The 23,674-nt window shown below is 41.5% G+C and overlaps 1 protein-coding gene across 1 annotated transcript in view; it reads left to right on the top strand.

Moving 5' to 3' along the window:
* The window catches only part of ANKRD13C (ankyrin repeat domain 13C), a 65,174-nt gene that overhangs the window by 11,947 nt on the left and 29,553 nt on the right, over positions 1-23,674 (top strand). Inside the window, exons 2-7 of the mRNA XM_053245686.1 lie at positions 9,177-9,218; positions 13,236-13,340; positions 14,597-14,682; positions 19,677-19,722; positions 20,408-20,474; positions 23,244-23,388. Of these exons, the coding sequence (XP_053101661.1) occupies positions 9,177-9,218; positions 13,236-13,340; positions 14,597-14,682; positions 19,677-19,722; positions 20,408-20,474; positions 23,244-23,388 (491 nt within the window). The remainder of the gene's footprint in view (positions 1-9,176; positions 9,219-13,235; positions 13,341-14,596; positions 14,683-19,676; positions 19,723-20,407; positions 20,475-23,243; positions 23,389-23,674) is intronic.

Below are 23,674 nucleotides of genomic sequence, written 5' to 3'. Positions count from 1 at the left end.
GATCCACTTGTGGAACTCTCTGCCACAGGATGTGGTGACAGCCAACAACCTGGATGGCTTTAAGAGGGGTTTGGATGACTTCATGGAGCAGAGGTCTATCAATGGCTACTAGTCGGAGGGCTGTAGGCCACCTCCTGCCTCAAGGGCAGGGTGCCTCTGAGTACCAGTTGCAGGGGAGTAATGGCAGGTGAGAGGGCATGCCCTCAACTCCTGACTGTAGGCTCCCAATTGGCATCTGGTGGGCCACTGTGCGAATCAGGATGCTGGACTAGATGGGCCTTGGGCCTGATCCAGCAGGGCTGTTCTTATGTTCTTATGTAGAATTGTAATGAACATCAAAGCCGTTGATATAAGGCTTCAAATAAGGATAGCCTTTGCAATCGACCCTTGCAGAACAGGAGAGAGGTTTGGGGGAAAACAGTTTGGCACAGAATGAGCACACTCAGTTGTTGCCTAGAGCATTTGGTTACCAGAAAGAGAGACTAATTGGCTGGGAAAATGTTAACATTTTTGCTTGGAGCAGAGATGGCTCATTTGGGGCCCGTGGATCTGAATCGGACCTGCTGCACTATGTTTTGTGGGGGGTTTGCAGTCCCAGCACTCACTTGACAAGCACAAAAAGAGAGGGGGAGAACTACATGTGCAACATTCATTAGCACCTCACCTCCTTACATTAAATTGGTCAGCGCTGTGGATGCTGTGTGCACAATTCTATTTCAATTAGGGCTGGTGAAAGAAATCATAATTGGTTAAATATATGGATGAAACAATAATTTTAAAGAGAAAAGCACTTATCCTTTGCTTTTAGATAATCCAGGTTTGTGTTGAAGCAAGTGCTGTCTTAGAGACATTCTGTCCAGTGTGATCTTCCAAAATGACATCTGGCACATGCAATTTAGAGATTCTTATTTAAAATAAGTGTAACTTTTAAAAAATGTAGCCTGATTAATCAGGACAGTCTCTTTAGTCTGTCAAACGTTTAAATGCACAGTTAGGTAAACTTTTGATAGACTGATGAAACAGTGGCTGACATTCAGACTAAATTTCTCATAAGTTAGTAATTGTCCCACTAATTTCAGTGGTGCTACTCTTAAGTAATCTAGTTTAGATGTCAACTAGTGCAACCCTAATTCTATATCAGCAGCTGCTATTACAATAATGAGTTGCAACACTTGCTATGCTAAGGATGAAAATGAGGTATGGTTCCTGTTGAAATGAGGTATGGTTTCTGCATTCCTGAGAAATGCAGCTGAAATTTTCATTAATTCCATTTCCACTGTTTCTCACTCTGATAGTTCTTTGAAGTGATGAACTTGTGTTTTTATAGGGGCAAAAAGAAATAGAAGCCCAAAGTAGTGCAGATATTGAGGGGGGGGGAGTAGTAAAGTATACAAATTTTGTGTGCTCTCATTAAATGCCCAACATATACACTGAACTTCAGAGAAAAGCGTAGGGTCAAAATTCCACTTTTACACAGAAGCCTATTTTGTGCATAGGACATGTTTTCAATCAGAAGCTACCTGATATTGACATTGGCCCACCATCCAGATTAGCAATATGCTGATGTAAGAATGTTTTCTGTTGTGCAAGAGGAGTAGGGTGTTAGTTGGCAGTTCTCCCTGAAGCCCTGCCAAAAATGTCTGTGAGGAACCTTCAAAGAGAGACAATCTACCTTGAGAGATAATCTCAGGTCGCTGGGATGGATCATCAGGAAGTTTGGTCTGGGATGCTATCAATATGCTGATGACATGCAGATCTATTTCTCCATACCGTGCCTGCCTGGAGGCAGTATTGGACTATATGAGGGATAACAGGCTGAAGTTGAATAAAACAAGATGGAGGTACTGTCTGTAGGGGGTCGGGATCTGAGAGATGGTTTAGATCTGCTTGTTTTGGATGGGGTTACACTCCTCTTAAAAGATCAGGTTCGTAGTCTGGGAGTGCTCCTGGATCCCAAACTCACCCTGGTATCTCATGTTGAGGCTGTGGCCAGGAGTGCTTTTTATTAGCTTCTGCTGATACGCCAGATACGTCCATTTCTGGAGACAAATGACCTTAAAACAGTGGTACATATGCTGGTAACCTCTAGGCTTGACTACTGTAATGAACTCTACATGGGGCTGCCTTTGTATGTAGTTCGGAAACTACAATTGGTACAGAATGCAGCAGCCAGATTGGTCTCTGGGTTTACCCAGAGAACAGGAGAGCTGGTCTTGTGGTAGCAAGCACTACTTGTCCCCTTGGCCAAGCAGGGTCCACCCTGGTTGCATATGAAAGGGAGACTAGAAGTGTGTGCACTGTAAGATAGGGGAATGGAGCTGATGTGCGAAGAGCAGAAGGTTTCAAGTTCCCTCCCTGGCAGCATCTAGGGCTGAGAGAGATTCCTGCCTGCATCCTTGGAGAAGCCACTGCCAGTCTGTGATGACAATACTGAGCTAGATAGGCCAATGGTCTGACTCAGTATATGACAGCTTCCTATGTTCCTATGTACCCAAACGGACCAAATAACACCGCTTCTAAAGAACTGCACTGGCTGCCGATATGTTTCCAAACAAAATACAAAGTGCCGGTTATTACCTATAAAGCCCTTAATGGCTTAGGACCAGGGTACTTAAGAGAGAGCCTTCTCTGTCATGAACCCTGTCACCTATTAAGATCATCTGATTACGGTTGCCCCCCCGGCGCCAACTCATTTGGTGGCAGCTCGGGACCGGGCCTTCTCTGTGGCTGCCCCAGGGCTTTGGAACATGCTCCCTGCTGAAATAAAAGCATCACCGTCTCTGTTTATTTTTAGGAGGACCCTGAGGATGTTCCTATTTTCCCAGGCTTTTAACTGAAATCTAATTTTAAAATTTTAATGTGTTTTTATCTATTGTGATTTTTATTTGTTTTATGAATTCTAAATGTTTTATATTTTATATTTTTTAATCTGTACACTGCCTAGAAATTTCTATATTAGGTGGTATAGAAATTAAATAAACAAACAAATATTTCCCTCTCTCCCTTGTACAATGCGAAACACACTTCTGTCGGTATGTAGTCAGTCTTGATGTTGATCACTGTTGTTTATAAATTGAATATTGGAGTGCCAAAACTTTTTCCTGCTTGCTCTGGTATCAGCAGTACCAAGGCTTCAGTCTTGTTGTACTAATGTTTTCTTTTTTCAGTACTCTAGCTGTAGGCAGCATTGCTGTTTTTAGTGTGTTTGCAGCTTTGTCCAGTGTAGAAATTGAAACATTGCACGCTTATGTAGTAGTAACCATTTAATGAAGAAGGGATAATTAATGAAAGAGTTCTTAATCATTGCACTTGTCAGCTCATTTTACTAAGTTTCATATAACTGAATTAAACACTACATGGCAGTATAGTACTGAAGGACAGGAGTGGGACTTCCCTGAAGAAGACTTAATATTTCCAAAGAGCTGCTTGAATGTCAAGACACTATGAAGATTTCTTCCTCTGGTCAAACTCTTCAGTTTCATTCATCTTTAGGTAGACTAACAATATTGGAAGCTGAGTGGCTTCCAATGATACAAAAAGGTAGGAAGAACAATTGTAAGACCTTCAGATTAGGAAGAGATTTTACTTGTATCATCTGGGTTGAGGTCGAGGTTGTATCATCTGGGTCGAGTTGAGGTTCCAACACATATTTACCCTTAAAACATTATTTGCACGTAACTTATTACTTATATGCTGCTTTAAAACAAATTCTCATGCTTTACGTAGAAGTCAGATGATGGTTTCCTTTCCTCCAGAGGGCTTATAATCTAAAAAGAAACACAAGGTAGACACCAGCAACAGCCAATTGCTGGTACCAACCAGCGTTAAGTGATGGGGTCATAGCTCAGTGGTAGAACATATGCTTTGCATACAGAAGGCCTCAGATTCAGTCTCTGGCATCTCCAGGTAGGGGTGAGAAAGGTTCCTGCTTGAAACCTTGGAGAGTTGCTGCCAGTCAGCATATAGACCAGGCTAGGCAACTATTTGGTGCAGGGTGTTATCAATATGCCGATTACAACCAAATCTATTTCTCCATATCAGCTTCATCAGGAAATGACATAACTTCCCTAAATTTCTGGAGGTAGTAATAGGCTGGATGAAAGATAACAAATTGAGGTTGAATCCATATAAAACGGATTGACCAAAGAGCCAGCATGATGTAGTGGTTAAAGTGCTGGACTAGGACTGGAGAGACCCGAGTTCAAATCCCCATTCAGCCATGAAACTAGCTGGGTGACTCTGGGCCAGTCACTTCTCTCTCAGCCTAACCTAATTCACAGGGTTGTTGTGAAAGAGAAACTCAAGTATGTAGTACACCGCTCTCGGCTCCTTGGAGGAAGAGTGGGATATAAATGTAGTAGTAGTAATAATAATAATAGGCCACAGAAATCACCATCAGCCAATTACAAAAAGCAACTTTACTGAGAACAGCCTATGTTCTGCGACGATATCTATAACAGCAACAACATTGACAATAAAATTCAGCCATCCCAGGTCCTTGGGAAGGACTCGATGTCTGGATAAAACAAACCAGTCAATAACACCTGTCTGACTGTGTGTATGTATGTATGTATGTATAAATAAATAAATAAAAATACGGAGGTACTGATTGTATAGGGTCAAGACCCGACAGATTGTTTAGATCTGCCTGTTCTGGACTCTCCCCCCCCCCCCCCAAAAGAAAGAAAGAAAGAAAGAAAAGAGCAAATACGTAGCTTGGGAGTGCTCCTGGATCCAAAACTATTTCTGGTTTCTCAATTTGAGGCATTGGCCAGGAGTGCTTTTTATTAACTTTGGCTGATATGGCAGCTATGCTTATTTCTGGAGACAAATGACCTTAAAATAGTGGTACATATGCTGGTAACATTCAGGCTTGACTACTGTAATATACTCTGCGTGGGGCTCCCTTTGCATGTAGTGTGGAAACTACAACTGCTACAGATTGCAGCAGCCAGACTGCTCTCTGGGACAACCCAAAGGGACCCTATAACACTGATTTTAAAAGAATTGCACTGGCTGCTGATGTGTTACCAAGTGAAATACAAAGTGCCGTTTATTACCTTTAAAGCCCTGAATGTCTTGGGTCTAGGGTACTTGAGAATGCCTCCTTTTAAGATCATCTAGAGAGGTCTTGTTATGGTTGCCATCAGCTTGCCTGGTGGCAGCTCCGAACTGGGCCTTCTCTGTGGCTATCCCAAAGCTTTGAAATGCACTCTCTGTCAAAATAAGAGCTTCTCCATCTCTGTTTGCTTTTAAAAAGAGCCCTAAGACATACTTCTTTCCTCAGACTTTTAATTAGTTGCAATTAACATTTTTTATGGTGACTATATCTAGGAAGTATGCTTGCACATATAACTATAAATGCAAATCATTTAGTGTTTGCTAAAATTAGTGGCAAGCATCCAGACTAATTCTCTGCTGAAGCTCTTGAGGTTTCCCCTGAGGATCTCCCAGTCCTAAAGATGTAGTTTTTGGAGGCAGAGGCAGTTGCAGAGGAAGAGAAGTTAAAATGACAGACTTTAAAAAGTGTTGTGTACTAAATATAAGTCAAACATTTTAAATGGTGTTAATTTAGGGCATCAGAAAATTATCAATGGTTTCTGGAAATCCTTCAAATTCTAGACGGTGATGTAGAATTTTCAGAATATGTAGAAGTGTGGGTCTTATCTCTGAGTAAAAATGCATAAGATTATCCTGAAGAAGAGGGGCTTGGTTACCAAGGTAAGCAAAATGTATTGGAGCCCTGTTGATGTGTCTACATAGTTGGTACTTGGCACGTGGCAGGGACCATCAAGAGGTCACTCTAGGTGGTTGTAGAGACATGGAAAATTGGGAAGAAGCTCACTATGGGATATATAGGACACAAGACAGAGCTGCATCTGTATATACATATTTCATAACGAAGGTATGCTTGACATTCTAAAGTGGGCTGAGGTTCTACTCTCTGATGGCAACTATCTGTTAGGGATGTGAACAGAACTGCGGAGCTGCAGTCCAGCACTGGGGTGGGGGTTCCTTTAAGGGCGGAGGAGGGTGTACGTACCCCTCCCACTGCTTTTCTCCCACCGGCATGTGTATTTTAGTAAGCATTTGGGGCGGCAGGGTACCTCCCTGCCACCCCTTCCCCCGGTCATCAGCAAAAGGCTTCAGAAAGCCATCTGCGCGTGTGCTCGTTGTGCGCGTGTCACATCTCCACGTCACGTGCATGCGCACGTCACAGAGATGTGACACGTACGCGTGTGACATGCACACGTGCAAAAGGCTTTCTGAAGCCTTTTGCTGACGACTGGGGGAAGGGAAGGCAGGGAGGTACCCTGCCACCCCAAACGCTTACTAAAATACGCACACCAGCCAGGGGGAAAGCGGCAGGAGGGGTAAGTACACCCTCCCCCGCACTTAAAGGAACCCCTACGCTGGCGTCGAACCGCCAAACTGCCCCATGTCTGGACCGGTCCGGAGGCCTCTAGAATGGTCTCCGGACCGGTCCGTGCACATCACTACTATCTGTCAAAGATGAATGGGTGAGCTTGTCCTTTACTCTACTGTTCTGTAACTTGGATTACATGCAGAACCAATGGCAACAGGGAACTGAATAAAATGCACTGCTTGCACCACATTTAGGTCATCTAAGATTTGTAATTGGTGTGTGGCCATACTGCTTGTGTACATCTGAGAGAAAATGGTTTTACAATCCTGGAAGTACAATGCCATTTCTCAACTTCCACCTGTATTCTAAGGTGGAGGATACATAGGATTATACAGCAAAATGAGATGCGCAGCATATGCTACAAAAATGTTTCCTTGAGTCAATATTAAAGGTAAAGCAACTGCTTTCTTACCAACATCTTGATTCTCAAATATCTTTTGATTGATTAAGTGCCATCAAGTCAGTGTCAACTCTTAGCGACCACATAGATAGATTCTCTCCAGGATGATCTGTCTTCAACTTGACCTTTTAAGGTCTCTCAGTGGTGCATTCATTGCTGTCGTAATTGAGTCCATACATCTTGCTGCTGGTCATCCTCTTCTTCTATTTCCTTCCACTTTCCCCAGCATTATGGACTTCTCAAGGGAGCTGTGTTTTCGCATAATGTGTTCGAAGTCTGATAGTTTGAGCCTGGTCATTTGTGCCTCGAGTGAAAATTCTGGATTGATTTCTTCTATGATCCATTTGTTTGTTTTCCTGGCTGTCCATGGTATCCTCAAAAGTCTTCTCCAATACCAAAGTTCAAAAGCGTCAGTGCTTTTTCTATCTTGCTTCTTCAAAGTCCAGCTTTCGCATCCCTAGAGTGTCATGGGAAAAACCATTGTCCAAATGATTCTAATCTTTGTAGGTATGGACACGGCACAGCATCTAAATATCCTTTCCAAGGCCTTCATGGCAACCCTACCAAGTGCTAGTCTGTGGCATATTTCTTGGCTGCTGGATCCTTTACTGTTGATGGTCGAAGCGATCCACCACTTCATTGTCAATTCTGAGTCTGGTTGCTGTACCCGTTGTCATTAGTTTAGTCTTCTTTACGTTTAGTCATAGTCCCATTTTTCACTATGCTCCTTGACTTTCCTTACTAGAACTTGCAGATCATCCTCAGCTATCAGAATGGTGTCATCAGCACAGTGCAAGTTACTGATGTTTCTTCCTCCAGCTTTACAACCACGCTCATCTTCTTCCAATCCAACTTCTCTCACTATATGTTCAGCATATAAGTTGAATAAAGAAGGAGAAAATATACAGCTTGTCTTACTCCTTTGCTGATCTGGAACCAGTCTGTTTCACCATGTTCTGTCATAAGAACAGCCCTGCTGGATCAGGCCCAAGGCCCATCTAGTCCAGCATTCTGTTTCACATAGTGGCCCACCAGATACCGCTGGAAGCCACAGGCAGGAGTTGAGGGCATGCCCTCTCTCCTGTTGTTACTCCCCTGCAACTGGTACTCAGAGGCATCCTGCTTTTGAGGCTGGAAGTGGCCTATAGCCCTCCAACTAGTAGCTGATGATAGATCTCTCCTCCATGAAGTTATCCAAACCCCTCTTAAAGCCATCCAGGTTGTTGGCTGTCACCACATCTTGTGGCAGAGAATTCTACAAGCTGATTATGCGTTGTGTGAAAAAGAACATCTGCTTGTTGGTCCCAGATTTCCTGGCAATAAATTTCATGGGATGACCCCTGGTTCTAGTGTGATGTGAGAGGGAGAAGAATTTCTCTCTGTCCACTTTCTCCACACCATGCATGATTTTATAGACCTCTATCATGTCTCTCCGCATTCGTCTTTTTTCTAAACTAAATAGCCCCAGGTGTTGTAGCCTTGCTTCATAAGAAAGTGCTCTAGGCCCCTGATCATCTTGGTTGCCCTCTTTTGTACCTTTTCCAGTTCTACAATGTCTGGACTGTGGCTTCCTGTCCTGTGTGTAGGTTTCTAATGAAAAAATACCTTTTACATACTTAAAATTGGTAGGTGCTGCACATACACAAAAAAAGCCCTGCTTGCATTCTCGCATTCTGAGAATAAAGATAAGATACAATTAGGTGCATATACTCTGCACTTAAGCAACCCAGAATTCTGTACTTATGAACTAGATTGAGAACAATAATGTCTACAACCTGCTTAACTTGTGAAAAAAGTCCCTCCCCCGCTTTCAGTCATGTACTTTCTGCTGCAGGGCACTAAAGTGCTCAAACTCTTAGTCTGCCTTCCATCCCCACTTCTGAATGAATGAATGTGGAGGCTTTGAGGATTCTGACTTCTGTGCCCATTAACAAATTCTGTGCTTTCATAACACAGAATATGCACATTGATAGAGAAGTTCGTTTCATTTTTACACAAAAAATATTTTGTGTGATTGCATGATCTTGAATTTATATTGTTCTTTAATAACAGAGCTGGTATGTAAAATTGAATCTGTACAATGTATAAATAAAATATGCTATTTAATTTTTTATCAGAATAAATTCCTTATGACTAGTGACCTAGATCTGCCATTCTTGATAAAGTTCAAGACTATACAGACTTTTAATATAATATCCTAATTTTGTTTGATTCTTAATTATATTTGTCCTATTAGTTAATATGATTAGAACCGGTCATAACCTTAATTTTCAGTATTTGTCTGAAAGTTGAGATATAATTCTAAATTCCTATTGATTTTAATTCATTGAACCTGTGTTTACTTTACAGGAAACACTCCTTTGCATCTTGCTGTGATGTTGGGACATAAAGGTTGGTAATATTTCTCTTTATCTTTATGTATAATCCCTTTAAAAATAAATCAGGAAATGGTGCATCAAAGAGGTTAGTTGGAATTCCCAGGCAAAATGTTTTCCCCCTTTGTACATCTTGATGGGGTGGGGAGAGAGAGAGTAAGCAAGAATCAGGTGGTAATATAGTACATGGATGGTGTGGGGGAGAAGAACCCATTGCCTTGTATCTCGTTCACATGCATATCTGTTCCTCCTTGTCCCCTCATCAGCTGTTTCATATTGTGTGGAGGGGCAGGGAAGAGTAGGTAGAGTGGCAGCTGGGGTTGCTTGTCCACTTGGAAGAGAGAAAATTGTCTGCTGGCAAAACAAATTGTTAGTGCAGGCCCTAGAACAACTGTTTGTAATACTGGTTGATGCTTATGTACTATGAGGGGTACTAATGTGCAGTTTGTTTATGAAGTGAATTGAGCTGCATAGATGAAAAGTTAAGAACTGCCTCTGGGGACCTGCCAATAGAGCAAAGTGGTGGCTCTCTTATATTTAGCAGAGGGAGAGCAACAGCCCCTATTCAGCCCAGCCAAGCATCCCTCTCAGTGACTATTGCTGGTTTTGCCTTTGTGTGTCTTTTTTATCCTACTTTCCAGTAGGCTTATGAGGTCACCCAGCAGTGTGTGTGTGTGTCCCTATCAACTTCGCAGTGCCTGGACCAATATGAACCAAATTGGGTACAGTTGTAGGGACACATAGGGACACCTCAGCAGCATAGTTTGTGATGATGTCATCCACCCCAATCCAAGATGGTGGAAGCGTAAACTTTTGAGGCACAAGTGGGCTAACTTGTGAACCGCCTAACCGATTTGAACCAAAATTGCTACAGCTGTAGGGACACATAGGCATGCCCAAATGGTGGTGTGTGTTGTGATGTCATCCACTCCAATTCTAGATGGCAGCTGCGTGAACATCTGAGGCACAAGCGGGCTAATCTGTGGACTATCTAATCAATTTGAACCAAATAGCATGACACACAGGGACACCTCAGTGGCATAGCCTGTGATGTCATCCACCCTGATTCTACTCTGAGTCCAAGATTATCTTTGCACCAGTTGCTGTGAGGAGTGGGGTGGGGGAGGTGTTTTTCCTACACTTCATCTCCTTTCCATTGTAACCTTTATGGACTCCTTTAACAAGCAGGGATGGATGGCCACACACACACACACACACAGAGAGTTAGTCTGTCATTCAAGCCAATGCTTGCTTCAGATATAAAATCTGGAGCAGATGCAGGTCAAAAGTAAGATCAGCCTACTTGGCAAGCAATAGGAGAAGGGAAATGAACTGTCAATAACACAGGAAAACTAATTAAGGCACTGATTGCTCCTTGGGGCCTGTTTAATGACTAAGAGGCTTGTCTTCATTTGTTGGAAGTTGCCTTCTGTCCCAATAGTTGACTGGCAGATAGGGGATTTAATAAATTGCCTTTGAAGAAGCATGTATTCTTTAACTCAAGGTGCAGACTATACATTTCCTTGATATTTATGAAAAGAGTGAGGGAATAACTATGGTTACTGCACCCCTTGTTTTTGTCTTGTCTGATTGTACAGCATGGAGGAGGTTGGGAGTTCTGATGCAGGGTGGGTGGCACATTAAAGTGGGCAGGATAGTAGCTATTTGTACTTATATATTTTATAGCATTTTACATGTTCAAGCACTACAGTCATTCCCTGGGTTGTATTCAGGCTGTTGTTTGAAGCAAGACTTTGGCTCAGTTGTTCACCCTCTCCCATTCTCTTTGCTGCTGTTACTACTTAAACAATGGAGATCCAGCAGGGTGTAGACCCAGTGATTGAGTGATTAAGTGCTGTCAAGTCGGTGTTAACTCTTAGCAACCACATTGGTCCCAGTTGCCAAGTTATTTATGAATGAACGGGCCTTACATCTCTCTACTGACCTTTCATGCTCAAGTAAAACAGAGGAAAGGGTAGAATATAAAACATGGTTGATACAAAAGCTGTTTATAACCAATATTACAGCTTTAGAACTCTACTAGTCATGGATGGTATTGATGTTTGAATTGCCTCTTTATCCATTGGCTTCCTTGACTGACTCAGCAAAGAAGAAACTGACACTAAACAATTCCATAAACTCAGCTGATTGTTTTAATTAGGCAGGGTAGTTGCAGACTAAATACTGTCTTTGTCAGTCAATAAGTGTCAAGGCCATGGCCTGCAAATCTCTGAGACAAACTTATTTGTGCAGAATTGGGGAAAGCAATCTTTTTATACAATAGTTTCTGAACATACACATTAAGAAATCAGTACAGTACATGAGGTGCAACCCTTTCCTACCTGTCAATTCAAAGTCTGCCTGAAGCTATCTCACAAGGGCTTGTTATGGTAAGACACAGTAGTTGATTCATTAAACTTTGAAAATGGGGAAAAAATCCACCCAGTAAAACTATCCAATATTATAACTTGGGCATTAAAACTGTTATGCAGGTAGGGCTATATAATCTAAATATCCTATGAATCTTTTGCCTACAAATTATACCTATCAATACCACCTAAAAATTGTAGGCATGTTTCATGTAAAGTGAATCCTGATTTTCAAATGACACTTAAAGGGACTGGTTTAAGAAAGAGCATGAACTATTTATCATAAGCAAAATTGCTGGTGGGTTCTTCATTTTTAGCCTACTTTCCAGTAGGCTCATGAGATCATCCAGCATTCTCTCTGTGTGTGTCCCCACCCCCTCAACTTCGCAACGCCTGGACCAATATGAACCAAATTGGGTACAGTTGTAGGGACACATAGGGACACTTCAACGGCATAGTTAGTGATGATGTCATCCACCCCGATCCAAGATAGTAGATGCATGAACTTTTGAGGCGCAAGTGGGTTAACTTATGAACCGTCTAACTAATTTGAACCAAATTTGCTGCAGCTGTAGGGACACATAGGGATGCCCTAATGATGTGATGTGTGGTGATGTCATCCACTCAAATTCAAGATGGTGGCCACGTGAACATCTGAGGCGCAAGTGGGCTAATTTGTGGACTGTCTAACCAATTTGAACCAAATTAGGTACAGTTGCAGTGAATGACACACAGGGACACCTCAGTGGCATAGTATGTGATGTAATCCACCCTAAATCAAGATGGCAGGCACATAAACCTTTGAGGCACAAGTGGGCTAACTTGTAAACCACTTAACTGGTTTGACACAAATTTGGTACAGCTGTAGGGACACATAGGGACACCTTAACAGCATAGTTTGTGATGATGTAATTCACCCCAATACAAGATGGTGGTGGTTGCATGAATGTCTGAGGCATAAGCCGGCTAATTTGTGGACTGGCTGACCCATTTAAACCAAATTGGGTACAGTTTTAATGAATGACACACAGGGACACCTCAGTGGTGTAGTCTGTAATGATTTCATGCACCCCAATCCAAGATGGCGGACGCATGAACATTTAAGGTGCAAGAGATCCAACTTGTGGACCTTGATCTGAACCAAATGTAGTTGAGTAGTAGAGACAGTGAAAGGAAAGTAGGTTGATTAGGTCTTACTAGAACAACTTGTTGTTGCCTTTTTTTAAGCTAAGCTGTCTCCCTGTGGATGGGACTATTAAAAATGATAAATCTTACTTCAGAGTTTGATGGTAAGCCAACTGAGGACAGAATTTATATTCAACATTTTACGTAGTCTTTTGGTTCAAAGCCTATAACAAAATCCATCGTTTGGATTTCACAGCACAAGCTCTCCAGAGCGATTATCTCTGAAATCTGTAATCGTTCTGGAGATCTTGTGCTGTGAAATTCAAACAATGGGTTTTGTTATAGACTTTGAACCCAAATGTTATGTAAAATGTTGAATGTAAACTCTGTCCTCAGTTGGCTTGATTAATGTGTCACTCAGCTCTGTATAAACTAGAAAAATATATTGACCAGTATTCTTGTTGGTCACAACATGACTCTTGGCAAAAACACAATTCAGGAAGAAGAAAATAATTATCCACTCTCTTACTTTATTACAGAATGTGCCCACTTGCTCTTGGCCCACAATGCTCCTGTGAAAGTGAAAAATGCTCAGGGATGGAGTCCTCTTGCAGAAGCCATCAGCTATGGAGATAGACAAATGAGTAAGAAACTGTCACTGATGGTTTGATATAAATAGAAGAAACCCATTTAGCCTTCTGTGATCAGTTATCCATGATAGATACTGACCAAAATGTTTAGAGCATGAGTATGTAATCAGGGGTCCTAATATATAATGAGCACTGTAAGTTAGGGTTGGGACTGGTGTATATATGTAAATTGACTTCATTTAACTGTGGTTAACATATTAGTTACAGAAGTGGGTGTGGTGTTCTCCTTTGCTCACTTAATTTATCCTTTAACCATGGTTAAATGTTACATTAACACTAATATTAAGTATTTATAAATCAAGAAGAAAATTTATATTTTGCTTAGAACTTGCCTACCAAGCATGTGCTAAAGTCTAGTGTTGTGGATTTTGATTCTTCAGTAATGTAGTTTAGTATTGTAAGCATCCTGCTTTTCAGCTGAAATGTTTGCAGAGCATACGGGAAGTCACTCTAGGTAGAAAAGTAAAATTGTAAGGGCCAGATTTTCTAGACTAGTGAGTATATGCCTCCGTAAGGGCTGTCTTTCATGACAGATTATCATTTCATTTGTTTATATCTGAACCTGTAGTGTTGAATAAAATTAATTATAAAAAGAGTTTGACTTGCTTATTATAACATGTTTCAAGACTAGTAGTTTTCATAATATCTGTAATGCTCTGGATGGGTGCCTTGTAGATTTAACGTGTATACAATCTGAATAAAATATAGCTTCCTGTCACACTATGGGGTGGCAGAAGAATGTGCATGTTCATTGCTTCTTTAAAAGCACTATGCTAATGCAGAGCTCCAGTGCTTAAATAGTGAGAGGTATTCATGATAAAAATTAACACCATGACTATAGTCATAGGGGGGAAATGCTTGTAGTTGAATTTTGGAAATGTGTTGCTGGAGTTTGACCCATGGAATCCTCAAACTGCTATTTAATCTCTTCAGAAAGCTGTTGGGGACTTGGTTGTGAGAGCTTTTAAAGGGAAAATGCCATTGCCATTTGAGAGAGAAAATTCTCAGAAACACGTATGAAAAGTCTTTTGAGTGAAATATTTATATGGCTGTGCCAATTCTTAGATGGGGCTCTCAAATATCTCCTCGCCAGGTTACCGGTCAGGTCCACACCTGCTCAGCTGTTGAAAAGGTATTGATGCTGACTGGCTCCCCCCGCACCCCACCCACTTGTTACGCATGCCTTTGCATACAAAAGTAGTCTTGAAGTAGATGTTATCCGTTATTTGGCTCACAGTATATTTATTTAGTTACAGCACTCCTAAGGAAACTGAAACAACAGTCTAGGGAAAGTGTTGAAGACAAGCGACCTCGGTTATTAAGAGCCCTGAAAGAGGTAAGCTTGCAAGAATTTTGTTACGTATTTGAGAGTGTAGGGCTGTTGATTTTCAAATAATTTTAATGTGGTTGCACTTAATGACAATAAATTGGCAAATTATGCAAACAGGTCTTTCACTTCTAGAAGTTGCTGTTACACTTGCAGCTTCCTGCACTAGAGCAGTTGTAGCCAGCTTTTTGTTGGGGAACTGCATCATGACTACCAGTCCATCTCCCTTAAAATGATTGGCCCATAGATGAGTCATTGTGCAGCAGTATCATAGGAAGGCAGCTTCCTATGTTTCTATGTTCCTAACATAGGAAAGGGGGCAAACTGTCCATCAGCCTCAGTGACACAATGAAACGGAAGATGGGGATTGAGTGAGATGTGCTTAGAGAGGAGAGCTGGTCTTGTGGTAGCAAACATGACTTGTCCCCCTAGCTAAGCAGGGTCCACCCTGGTTACATTTGAATGGGAGACCAACATGTGAGCACTGTAAGATACTCCCCTCAGGATATGGAGCTGCTCTGGGAAGAACAGAAGGTTTCAAGTTCCCTCCCTGGCTTCTCCAAGATAGGGCTGAGAGAGATTCCTGCCTGCAACCTTGGAGAAGCGGCTGCCAGTCTGTGTAGATAATACTGAGCTAGATAGACCAATGATCTGACTCAGTATACCACAGCTTCCTATGTACCATGGACTGGAGGAAGGTCTTGGGGTTGGATGTGCCCTATGGGCCATATGTTGCCTTTCCCTGCTGTTGAGTAATAGCTCTTTGGTTCTGCTTCAGTTTTTAACTACCATGAAAATGAGCCTTCCTATGTAACAATATGGAGCACCTGCCTGTTGTAACTACTTTTCCTGCTGTGAGGAATTTGCTTTATAATTACGATCTGCCTTAATATGTCTTTCCTAACTTTAGCACTTCTTTCACTTCAAGGGTATTTTAAAGCTTAATGAAGCTGTTACTTGTGTAATTTTGTACAGCCTGTTTCTGCCTATAGCCGGGAATGTGATACTGAGAGTGGTACTATGGAACTAAATGATCAGTGGTTCTGGGGATTGCTGCTGTTGGGAAGTACCGATGATTGTGGATCAGTAATCATTAGAAGCACGCAATCTTCATGTGTGTTTCTCCTCTTGCAGAAGTGGTAAAATATAAAAGGACAAGTGGAAAGTAAAATGGGTATGTAGTGACAAGCCTCCCCTATCTCTAAAGAGTTAGTGGGAAGTGAACCCTGTCTTGACTGACAGGCTGATGAACTCTTGGAGTCAGCCAATCAGCACACCAGGTGGGAGGAACCTAGAAAGCTGTTGCCAGGAAGAAGGGAGTTCTTTTGTTAGGAGAAGAAGCTAGGCTGGAGGTGCACAAGAGGACATGTGGCTGTGGAGGTTGGCTACCACCCTCGGCAGCCAACCGATAACCGGTAAAAGAAAGGATTGCAGCAAGCTTGTTTCTCATCAGGAATTGAGTGAGTTCAAGAAAAAGGGAATTCAGTCTAGAGAAAAGTTTATTTAGTTAGAAAGTTATATTTTTTTTGGGGGGGGGGTGCTTTTTCATATTCCTGATACTGTTGTATTATTGTTTTACCTGTGATACAATTTAAAAAAGAAACACTCTTATGCCCTAGGTAGGATGGGCATAGGCTAATGTAAGAACAGCTCTGCTGGATCAGGCACAAGGCCCATCTAGTCCAGCATCCTGTTTCACACAGTGGCCCACCAGATGCCTCTGGGGAGCACAGGCAAGAGGTATATGCATATCCTCTCTCCTGCTGTTGCTCACCTGCAACCGGTATTGAGAGGCATTGTGCTTCTGAGGCGGGAGATGGCCCACAGCCATCAGACTAGTAGCCATTGATAGACCTATCCACCATGGATTTGTATAAGCCCCTTTTAAAGTCATCCAAGCTGGTGGCTATCAACGCATCCCATAGCAAAGAATTCCATGGATTAATCACACGCTGTGTGAAAAAGTACTTCCTCTTGTCAATCCTAAATTTCCCGACCTTCAGTTTCATGAAGTGATCCCTGGTTCTAGTGTTGTGAGAGAGGGAGAAGAATTTCTCTCTGCCCACCCTCTCCATTCCATGTATAATTTTATACACCTCGATCATGTCTCCCCATAGTCTCCTCTTTTCCAAGGTAAAGAGCCCCAGATGCTGTAGCCTAGCCTCATAAGGAAGGTGCTCTAGGCCCCTCATCATTTTGGTTGCCCTTTTCTGCACCTTTTCCAGTTCTGCAATATCTTTAAGATATGGTGACCAAAGCTGTATGCAATACTCCAGATGTGGCTGCACCATAGATTTGTAAAAAGATGTTGCAAAAATAATAAAAATTAAAATTAAAATAGCATTGCAAAAGACTCTATGAACATTTACGCATGCCTGAAGACAACCTATTTTTGTAACTTACTAAGTATTTTTAACTGTATATAAAAGCTGAGAGAGCCTCAGATGGAAGCAGTCTGTAATAATTGAATAAAACTATTTTTTAGTTCCTTTCTTTTTACAAGTCTCTCACAGTTGGTTTTTAACTCAGGAAAAGGCTGGTGGCGAAAGGGGGAGTTATCTGGTACAGACATGTCCTCAATTCAGCAGCTATCAGTTTTCTCACCATGTGTAGGTGTGATTTTTGTATTTGTCCAAGATCCAAATTAAGAGCCCAGAGAGTTTCTGTAGATGGAAGAGGTGGCGGCGGCAGCATTTTGAACCTACCGATAATACAGAAGAGATTTAGGAGGAGTCTAGCCAGGCAGCTCAGCAGGGATGATGCAGCATTTCTTTCCCTCATGTGAGCTTGCTCTGAGACAAAGGCTTTAATCTGCTACAGAGCATAAATGATTCAATTTTTTTTAATCAACAGTAGACCTTAAAACTAAATGGTTCACTAGCAGAGTCTGTTTTAAACAGTAGTGTCATTTAGAGAGCGTCAGTTGGTACAGACCACATATGACTGAGAGTACCAATGTCTCTGGCTAACCTGCCAGTTCTACATGCTAAATACAGGAGAACCTCGTTATATGCCACAGGGAGACCCGAGTTCAAATACCCATTCAGCCATGATAATTACTGGGTGACTCTGGGCCAGTCTCTTCTCTCTCAGCCTAGCCTACTTCGCAGAGTTGTTGTGAGGAGAAACTTAAGTATGTAGTACATCTCTCTGGGCTCCATGGAGGAAGAGCAGGATATAAAATGTAAAATAAATATGCGGATTCCATATCCGCGGTTTCATGTATTCACAGGTGTCTGATTAACACCTGGTTGTATTATCTATGGATACAAAATGGTTAAAATCTGTGGTTCTTGATGGGCCAGAAGTTACTGCAGAAGTAATTTCTGACTGCCATTTTGTTTGTGCGAGCCATTTTGTGGCTCACTTCAGCTAAATATTTTTTTTAAATAAAAAAAAATCCATAATTTTTGGGACCATTTAGAGCATATTGCTGGATGCCAGGAGGTCCACGGAGCATGGTAGAGCACTTTATTTGGCCGTTTGGGGTGGGTTTTTTTGGGGGGGGGTTTAATCTGGGAACCTAACCCATGTTCTCATAGTCTGTGACTCATTATCTGTGGTTTTGGTTTCCACGGTAATATGCAGGAACGGAACCCCCGCAGATAATGGGGTCCACCTGTAGCTATTGTTATAAGCAGTTACATTGGTCTATATGCTAGGCATGTGCCAAATGGACCAGTAACTTTACTTCAAAATGAGGATATGTTTGTCCTATGCAGATCATTTTGCTACCGATGTGTTAAGGTAGAAAAGAAATACAGGAGGGCCTTGATATCCATGGTTTCCTTATCAGCGGATTCACGTATCCGTGGCTGGGTAAAAGACACCCAACCTCAGCATACGCGGTGGGTGGGTGGGGGATGGGACATTTACCTCATGTATCCGCAGGTCAGAGTGGGCAGAAATAACCCTGGAGGTCATTTCTTGCTGCCATTTTCTGTTTCAGAGCCTCAAAATGACTCCATAAAGAAAGAGAAAACTGGTGATTTTCGGCTGATTTGGAGGCATTTTGGGACACAGCACAATTTGGGGGAGCAGCAAAGCATGGTAGGGAGTTCCCCCCAAAAAATGGCCGATTTCCAGCAATTTTCAATCATTTCCCCAGCAACCAGGAACCCAAACCCTTCGAACCCATAAGCCCCCAATGATTTGATATCCGCGGTTTTAGTATCCGCAGTTGCAGCCGGGAACAGAACCCCTGTGAATATTGAGGTCCTCTTATAATCACAAAAAATGCTCTCCATATGCATTGCTGCTGGTTATCATTTAATCTTAAAACCATCCAAGATCTTAATCTTAAAACCATCCATACTTTGGAACCTGATGAATTTTGCTGGTACTTCTTCACACTATTGAACGCTATCTGAAATAGCACTCCTGTTTATAGCTTGATCTCTCCTAAAGTTTGATATTTTCCTAAGGGAAAGGAAAATTCTCTTTGTCATGGCACTGACATATTGTGTTCTAATAAGTGCAGGCTTTTCCAGTTCAGTTGTTCACTTCTTCTTGTAGTAAGAGGAGTGGGTGCACCTGAGTACAGTTCCTGATCTTTCTTCCCAGGTACAATCCTGGAGGAAAATGTTTCTGAACAACCTCTAAGCTTCATACCAATGGATGTCCACACCACACCTTTTTCTCTAAACCACACCTTTTTATCTAAATGCAAGATTAAGTAGATTTTTAAAAACCTGCATAGTTTGGGCCTAAACAATTTTGCTTATGCTCAGGAATGGCTTATTACTGGAGAAACAGAGAGCTGCAGACTTTTAGTTCCTTTTACATGACAGTGGAAGGGGTGTAACTACTCAATTTTTTTAAAAAAGACTGTTAGTGCCAGAGGCATGCAAACTGGACTGCATTTGTATAAACCCACCTCCAGACATACCACGTGCAAGATTAAAATTGTGTGTGAGAGAGCATTTCTGGGACACATGGAGGCAGTTATCTGCTTATTACCATTCAACAAATTTTTATTTATTTATTTGTTTATTTCTGTCCAGCTAGGGGACTTCTATCTTGAACTTCACTGGGATTTTCAAAGTTGGGGTAAGATTTTTATAAACATGTATAAAAATATTTTATAAAATGTTTTTACAAAACTATAAAAGCAATCTGGAATGCTTATTTTTTAACATACTCGCTAGAGCTAACTTTGTATAGAAAATCCAAATACGATTGCAGCAGACAAATAATGTCTCTAAAAGTTCTGTAGATGTTCTTGCAACCTATATTTAGTCTTTTTAGATGATTTCCAGTCAGTCAGTCAGTGTTGGATTTTGATTAATCTCCTGCTCTAAATTAAGAAACCCTAACTTGTCTTACTCTGTGACTCTTAACACCTAACACATCTCAACCAACCCCATAGCCATTTTATGAGATCTGACTGCTCCTCTGCCTCTCGAAGCCTAGGAAGTATGGGGGGAAAGAGGAGGTTGTTTGGTTTGTGTTCCCAGCCCAACAAACCTTCATTTGTTCAGTAATGTGAACAGATGTCTTGTCTTGTTCACGACAACTCAAACAGAGCTAAAAGTGTATGTCACCCTGCTGTGAAATAAACTGAATATTTCATGAGTGAGGCTTGCATCAGAGTATGTCCATCTAGGATTTGCAGTATTATTGGTGTAAGCATGTGCTTTTCAGAAAAAGCTGATGTGGTGGTCTCTTTATATGAATAGACATACTATAATAGCATTAGTTGTAACTGTTGTTTTCCCCCCTCCCCCAAATATAGTGCCTTTACTTTCCCGAATTCTGCCTTCTGATGCATGTAAAATATACAAACAAGGTATAAATATCAGGTAAGAATAGTCTTAATCTTTCTAGGACTGTGCTTGCATACTTACATTTTCATATCAAGTTGTCATGGATAAGGGAAAATAAGAGCTTCTGGGTGGGCTCCAAAGATAGTATACAACTGTCTGCATGCTGTCAAGGAGTTTTGATGGGTTGCTTTTCGCCTCTAGTTCCCTCCCACCCCAGAGAGACATTCCTTTAGAATAATATACAACAGTGTTATTGGGGAGATATATCTGTATGAGAGAAACTAATACAAAAGGTCCAAAACACTCAAATCATGGTCCATCCCATGTGTGGAGATGTTCAAATATATGGAGTTGTGCAGGTATTTTGACATTTAATCCCAGATGTTTTTAGATGTGACTTGATTCTGGCTCATCTGTTGAACTGTCTTAGTTGGAAGGTTCTCATACTGTTACTCTGCTGGGTATTAACAAGTGGATAAATTATCCATAAGATTTAACCTATAAAGTGGCTCACTCCAAATTTTCTAATGTGAATAACAGTGGATGCCTCTTTGAAAGCTGGAGCTTGCTTGGGAACCATTTTCACCACAGTCTCCTTACTGCATAGTTTAAATCCTGAGGGATTGTGTGGGTGCTTATAAATGAATATCTGTATTTCATGTATTGGTATAATTGTCTTTACAGGATTTGTTTTTAATTTAAAAAATAAATAAATAAATAGTAAATAGCGAAGTGATGTTGACTTAAAGAATTTTTCTGTTCAAGCAGATTTCTGTTAAAGGGAATAATTTGGGGATGGGGTCATAGCTTAGTGGCAGAGCATCTGCTTGGTATGCAGACGGTCCCAGTTTCAATCCCTGGCAGCATCTCCAGGTAAGGCTGGGAGAGATTTCTGCCTGAAACCTTGGAAAGCCGCTGCCAGTCAATGTAGATAATACTGAGCTAGATGAACCCATCGTCTCACTTGGTAGAAGGCATCTTCCTCTGTTTCCCCCCTCCATCTCTTTATAGGTTTAAAATTAAGTAGTCTAATCAAGAAAAGGGGTATACTACCGAATCTACAGTTAGTGATTAAAGAGACACGGGAGTGCCCCTTTAGTTAAGGTTAGCCGGAAAGGGGAAAAATAGGTTCCACCATTGTAAGCCTCAAAATTCTATTCTTATAAAGATGACAGCTGTTGAGCTAATAACTTGAAACTTGGCATGTGTGATCTGCTTGATGAGGTCTACAAATTTATCTAATTTCAAGGTGATATGATAAAAAAATTGCCACTGCTACAGCAAGTTAAAGTGATAAAATTGACATTGACTCTCTTTTGTCCAAATTTATTTATTTTATTTATATACCACCTGCCATGTGCATCCTAGGTGGTGTACATAAGTTAAAATACAACAAATATAAAACAGAATAAAATGATTAAAACAATTTTATGATATAAAATAGACCATTTCAAATTAATTAAAAGCCTGAGAAAACAGGTATGTCTTTCTCCCTCAAAATAGGTCACTGCTCACAATGAGTAATCTCCTGCTCCTTGCTCCAGATAGACAGGAAATCTTAGGTGTTTTAGATAGGTGATGATCCACCCCCTTCTCCCAGCATGCCCAGGTGCACTTCCCCAGTTCCTTCCTGTCTTAGCTCCTGAATAGACGCACCTGGGCAGTCTCCTGCCCAGGCCACCTTTTTGCACTTCTTCAGTCGGTGAGCCTTTTTTCACTTAAGTTGCATGGATCTTTCTCAGGCAGGGGATACCCTACAGGGATCCTTCTCAGAGAGCACCTGTGGGGAGGATCAAAGGACGGCAAAGAAAAAATCTCATAAGAGGTCCCGCCATGCTTTGTCCCCTGAGCCACATGGTCAGGGGACCCGAGATGGAGAACTCTGATTTTGACAGGGAGTGCATTCCAGAGCCCTGGGACAGCCACAGGGAAGGCCAGATCCTGAGTAGCCACCAAATGAGCCAGTGATAACTGTAACTGGACCTTCCCAGATTATCTTAATAGATGGGAGGGTTCATGACAGGTGCATTATCTAATTCTTTCAAATTTTGGTGGAAATGACTTATGTACTCTGTCAGGTTTGTTTGGAAGAAGTGCCTTTTGAATGGTTTGAAGTTTTGAGCAGCATTTCAAAAGTTAAGGGTTTTCTGCCCCATTAAAACCTATGGGAATCAAGTGTTGGCTAAGTTATGCAGAGCATGACTGTTTTGTTAATGAAGCCAGAATGCAGACATGTTTACCAGTCCTCTGACATCAGCAGGGAGAGCTATCTAGTGGATTCTATTGCAGGTGCGATGGCTATTCTGTTAGTGACGGATGTGAACTCTCAAGGAAGTGGGGAGGGGAGAGACATATTGGTGAAGTCAGGTGGATAGTTAGAGCAGTGTGGGGAAGACACGGTGTGTGGGATTATTTCTGAGTAAGCCTGCTCATCATTCCAGCATCCTTTCCTTCCCCCTCCTCATCCTTTCTTAATTGACAGGCAAAGAGTGACTCGCTCACACTGCTTCAGAATTGTCTCACACTTTTCTCCATTGACAATGTCCTGCTGCCCATCCCACATTGACAGAATGTTGTCATTGAGAACAAGATTATTCTGAATCTTAAGCACTTGTGAAAGGAAGGAGTGAAGTAGGGGAAACAGTCCAGAAAACATAATTGAGAACAAGATTCTTCTTCTTCTCTGACATGTTGAGGTTTCTCTTTATTCTAGAAAATCTCACTGGTTCCTAAAGATGTATACACACTTACTTACTAAGAAATGTAATGCATGTCTGCTATTCAAGCATTGGAATGTTTCCACAGGCTTGACACAACACTCATAGACTTTACTGACATGAAGTGCCAACGAGGGGACTTGAGCTTCATTTTCAATGGTGATGCTGCACCCTCTGAATCCTTTGTAGTTTTAGACAATGAACAAAAGGTTTACCAACGAATACATCACGAGGTAAAGTACAGCATGACTGATAAATGCATCAGACAAACAAAAAACAAAATATATTTTGCCATGTTATAAATAAATTGGTTTTATACTGTCAAATGAATCTAATAGTTAGTGTCAAAATGTTTACAAGGACAGTTTTTGTAATCCTAATGCACTGGTGAAATTTTGTAAGACTAAAAGCTGCAGTTCCTGTATTTTCTTGCTTGTGGGGGCCTATTGAGCCCAGTGGCTGACATCCTGACTTAACAAACGAGGCTCTGTGGCAATGCACCAGGAGTCCTTGTGAACT

This window comes from Hemicordylus capensis, chromosome 4 (genome assembly GCF_027244095.1).
Source record: "Hemicordylus capensis ecotype Gifberg chromosome 4, rHemCap1.1.pri, whole genome shotgun sequence".
NCBI lineage: Eukaryota > Metazoa > Chordata > Lepidosauria > Squamata > Cordylidae > Hemicordylus > Hemicordylus capensis.
This window is presented reverse-complemented; position numbering and strand designations above follow the sequence as displayed.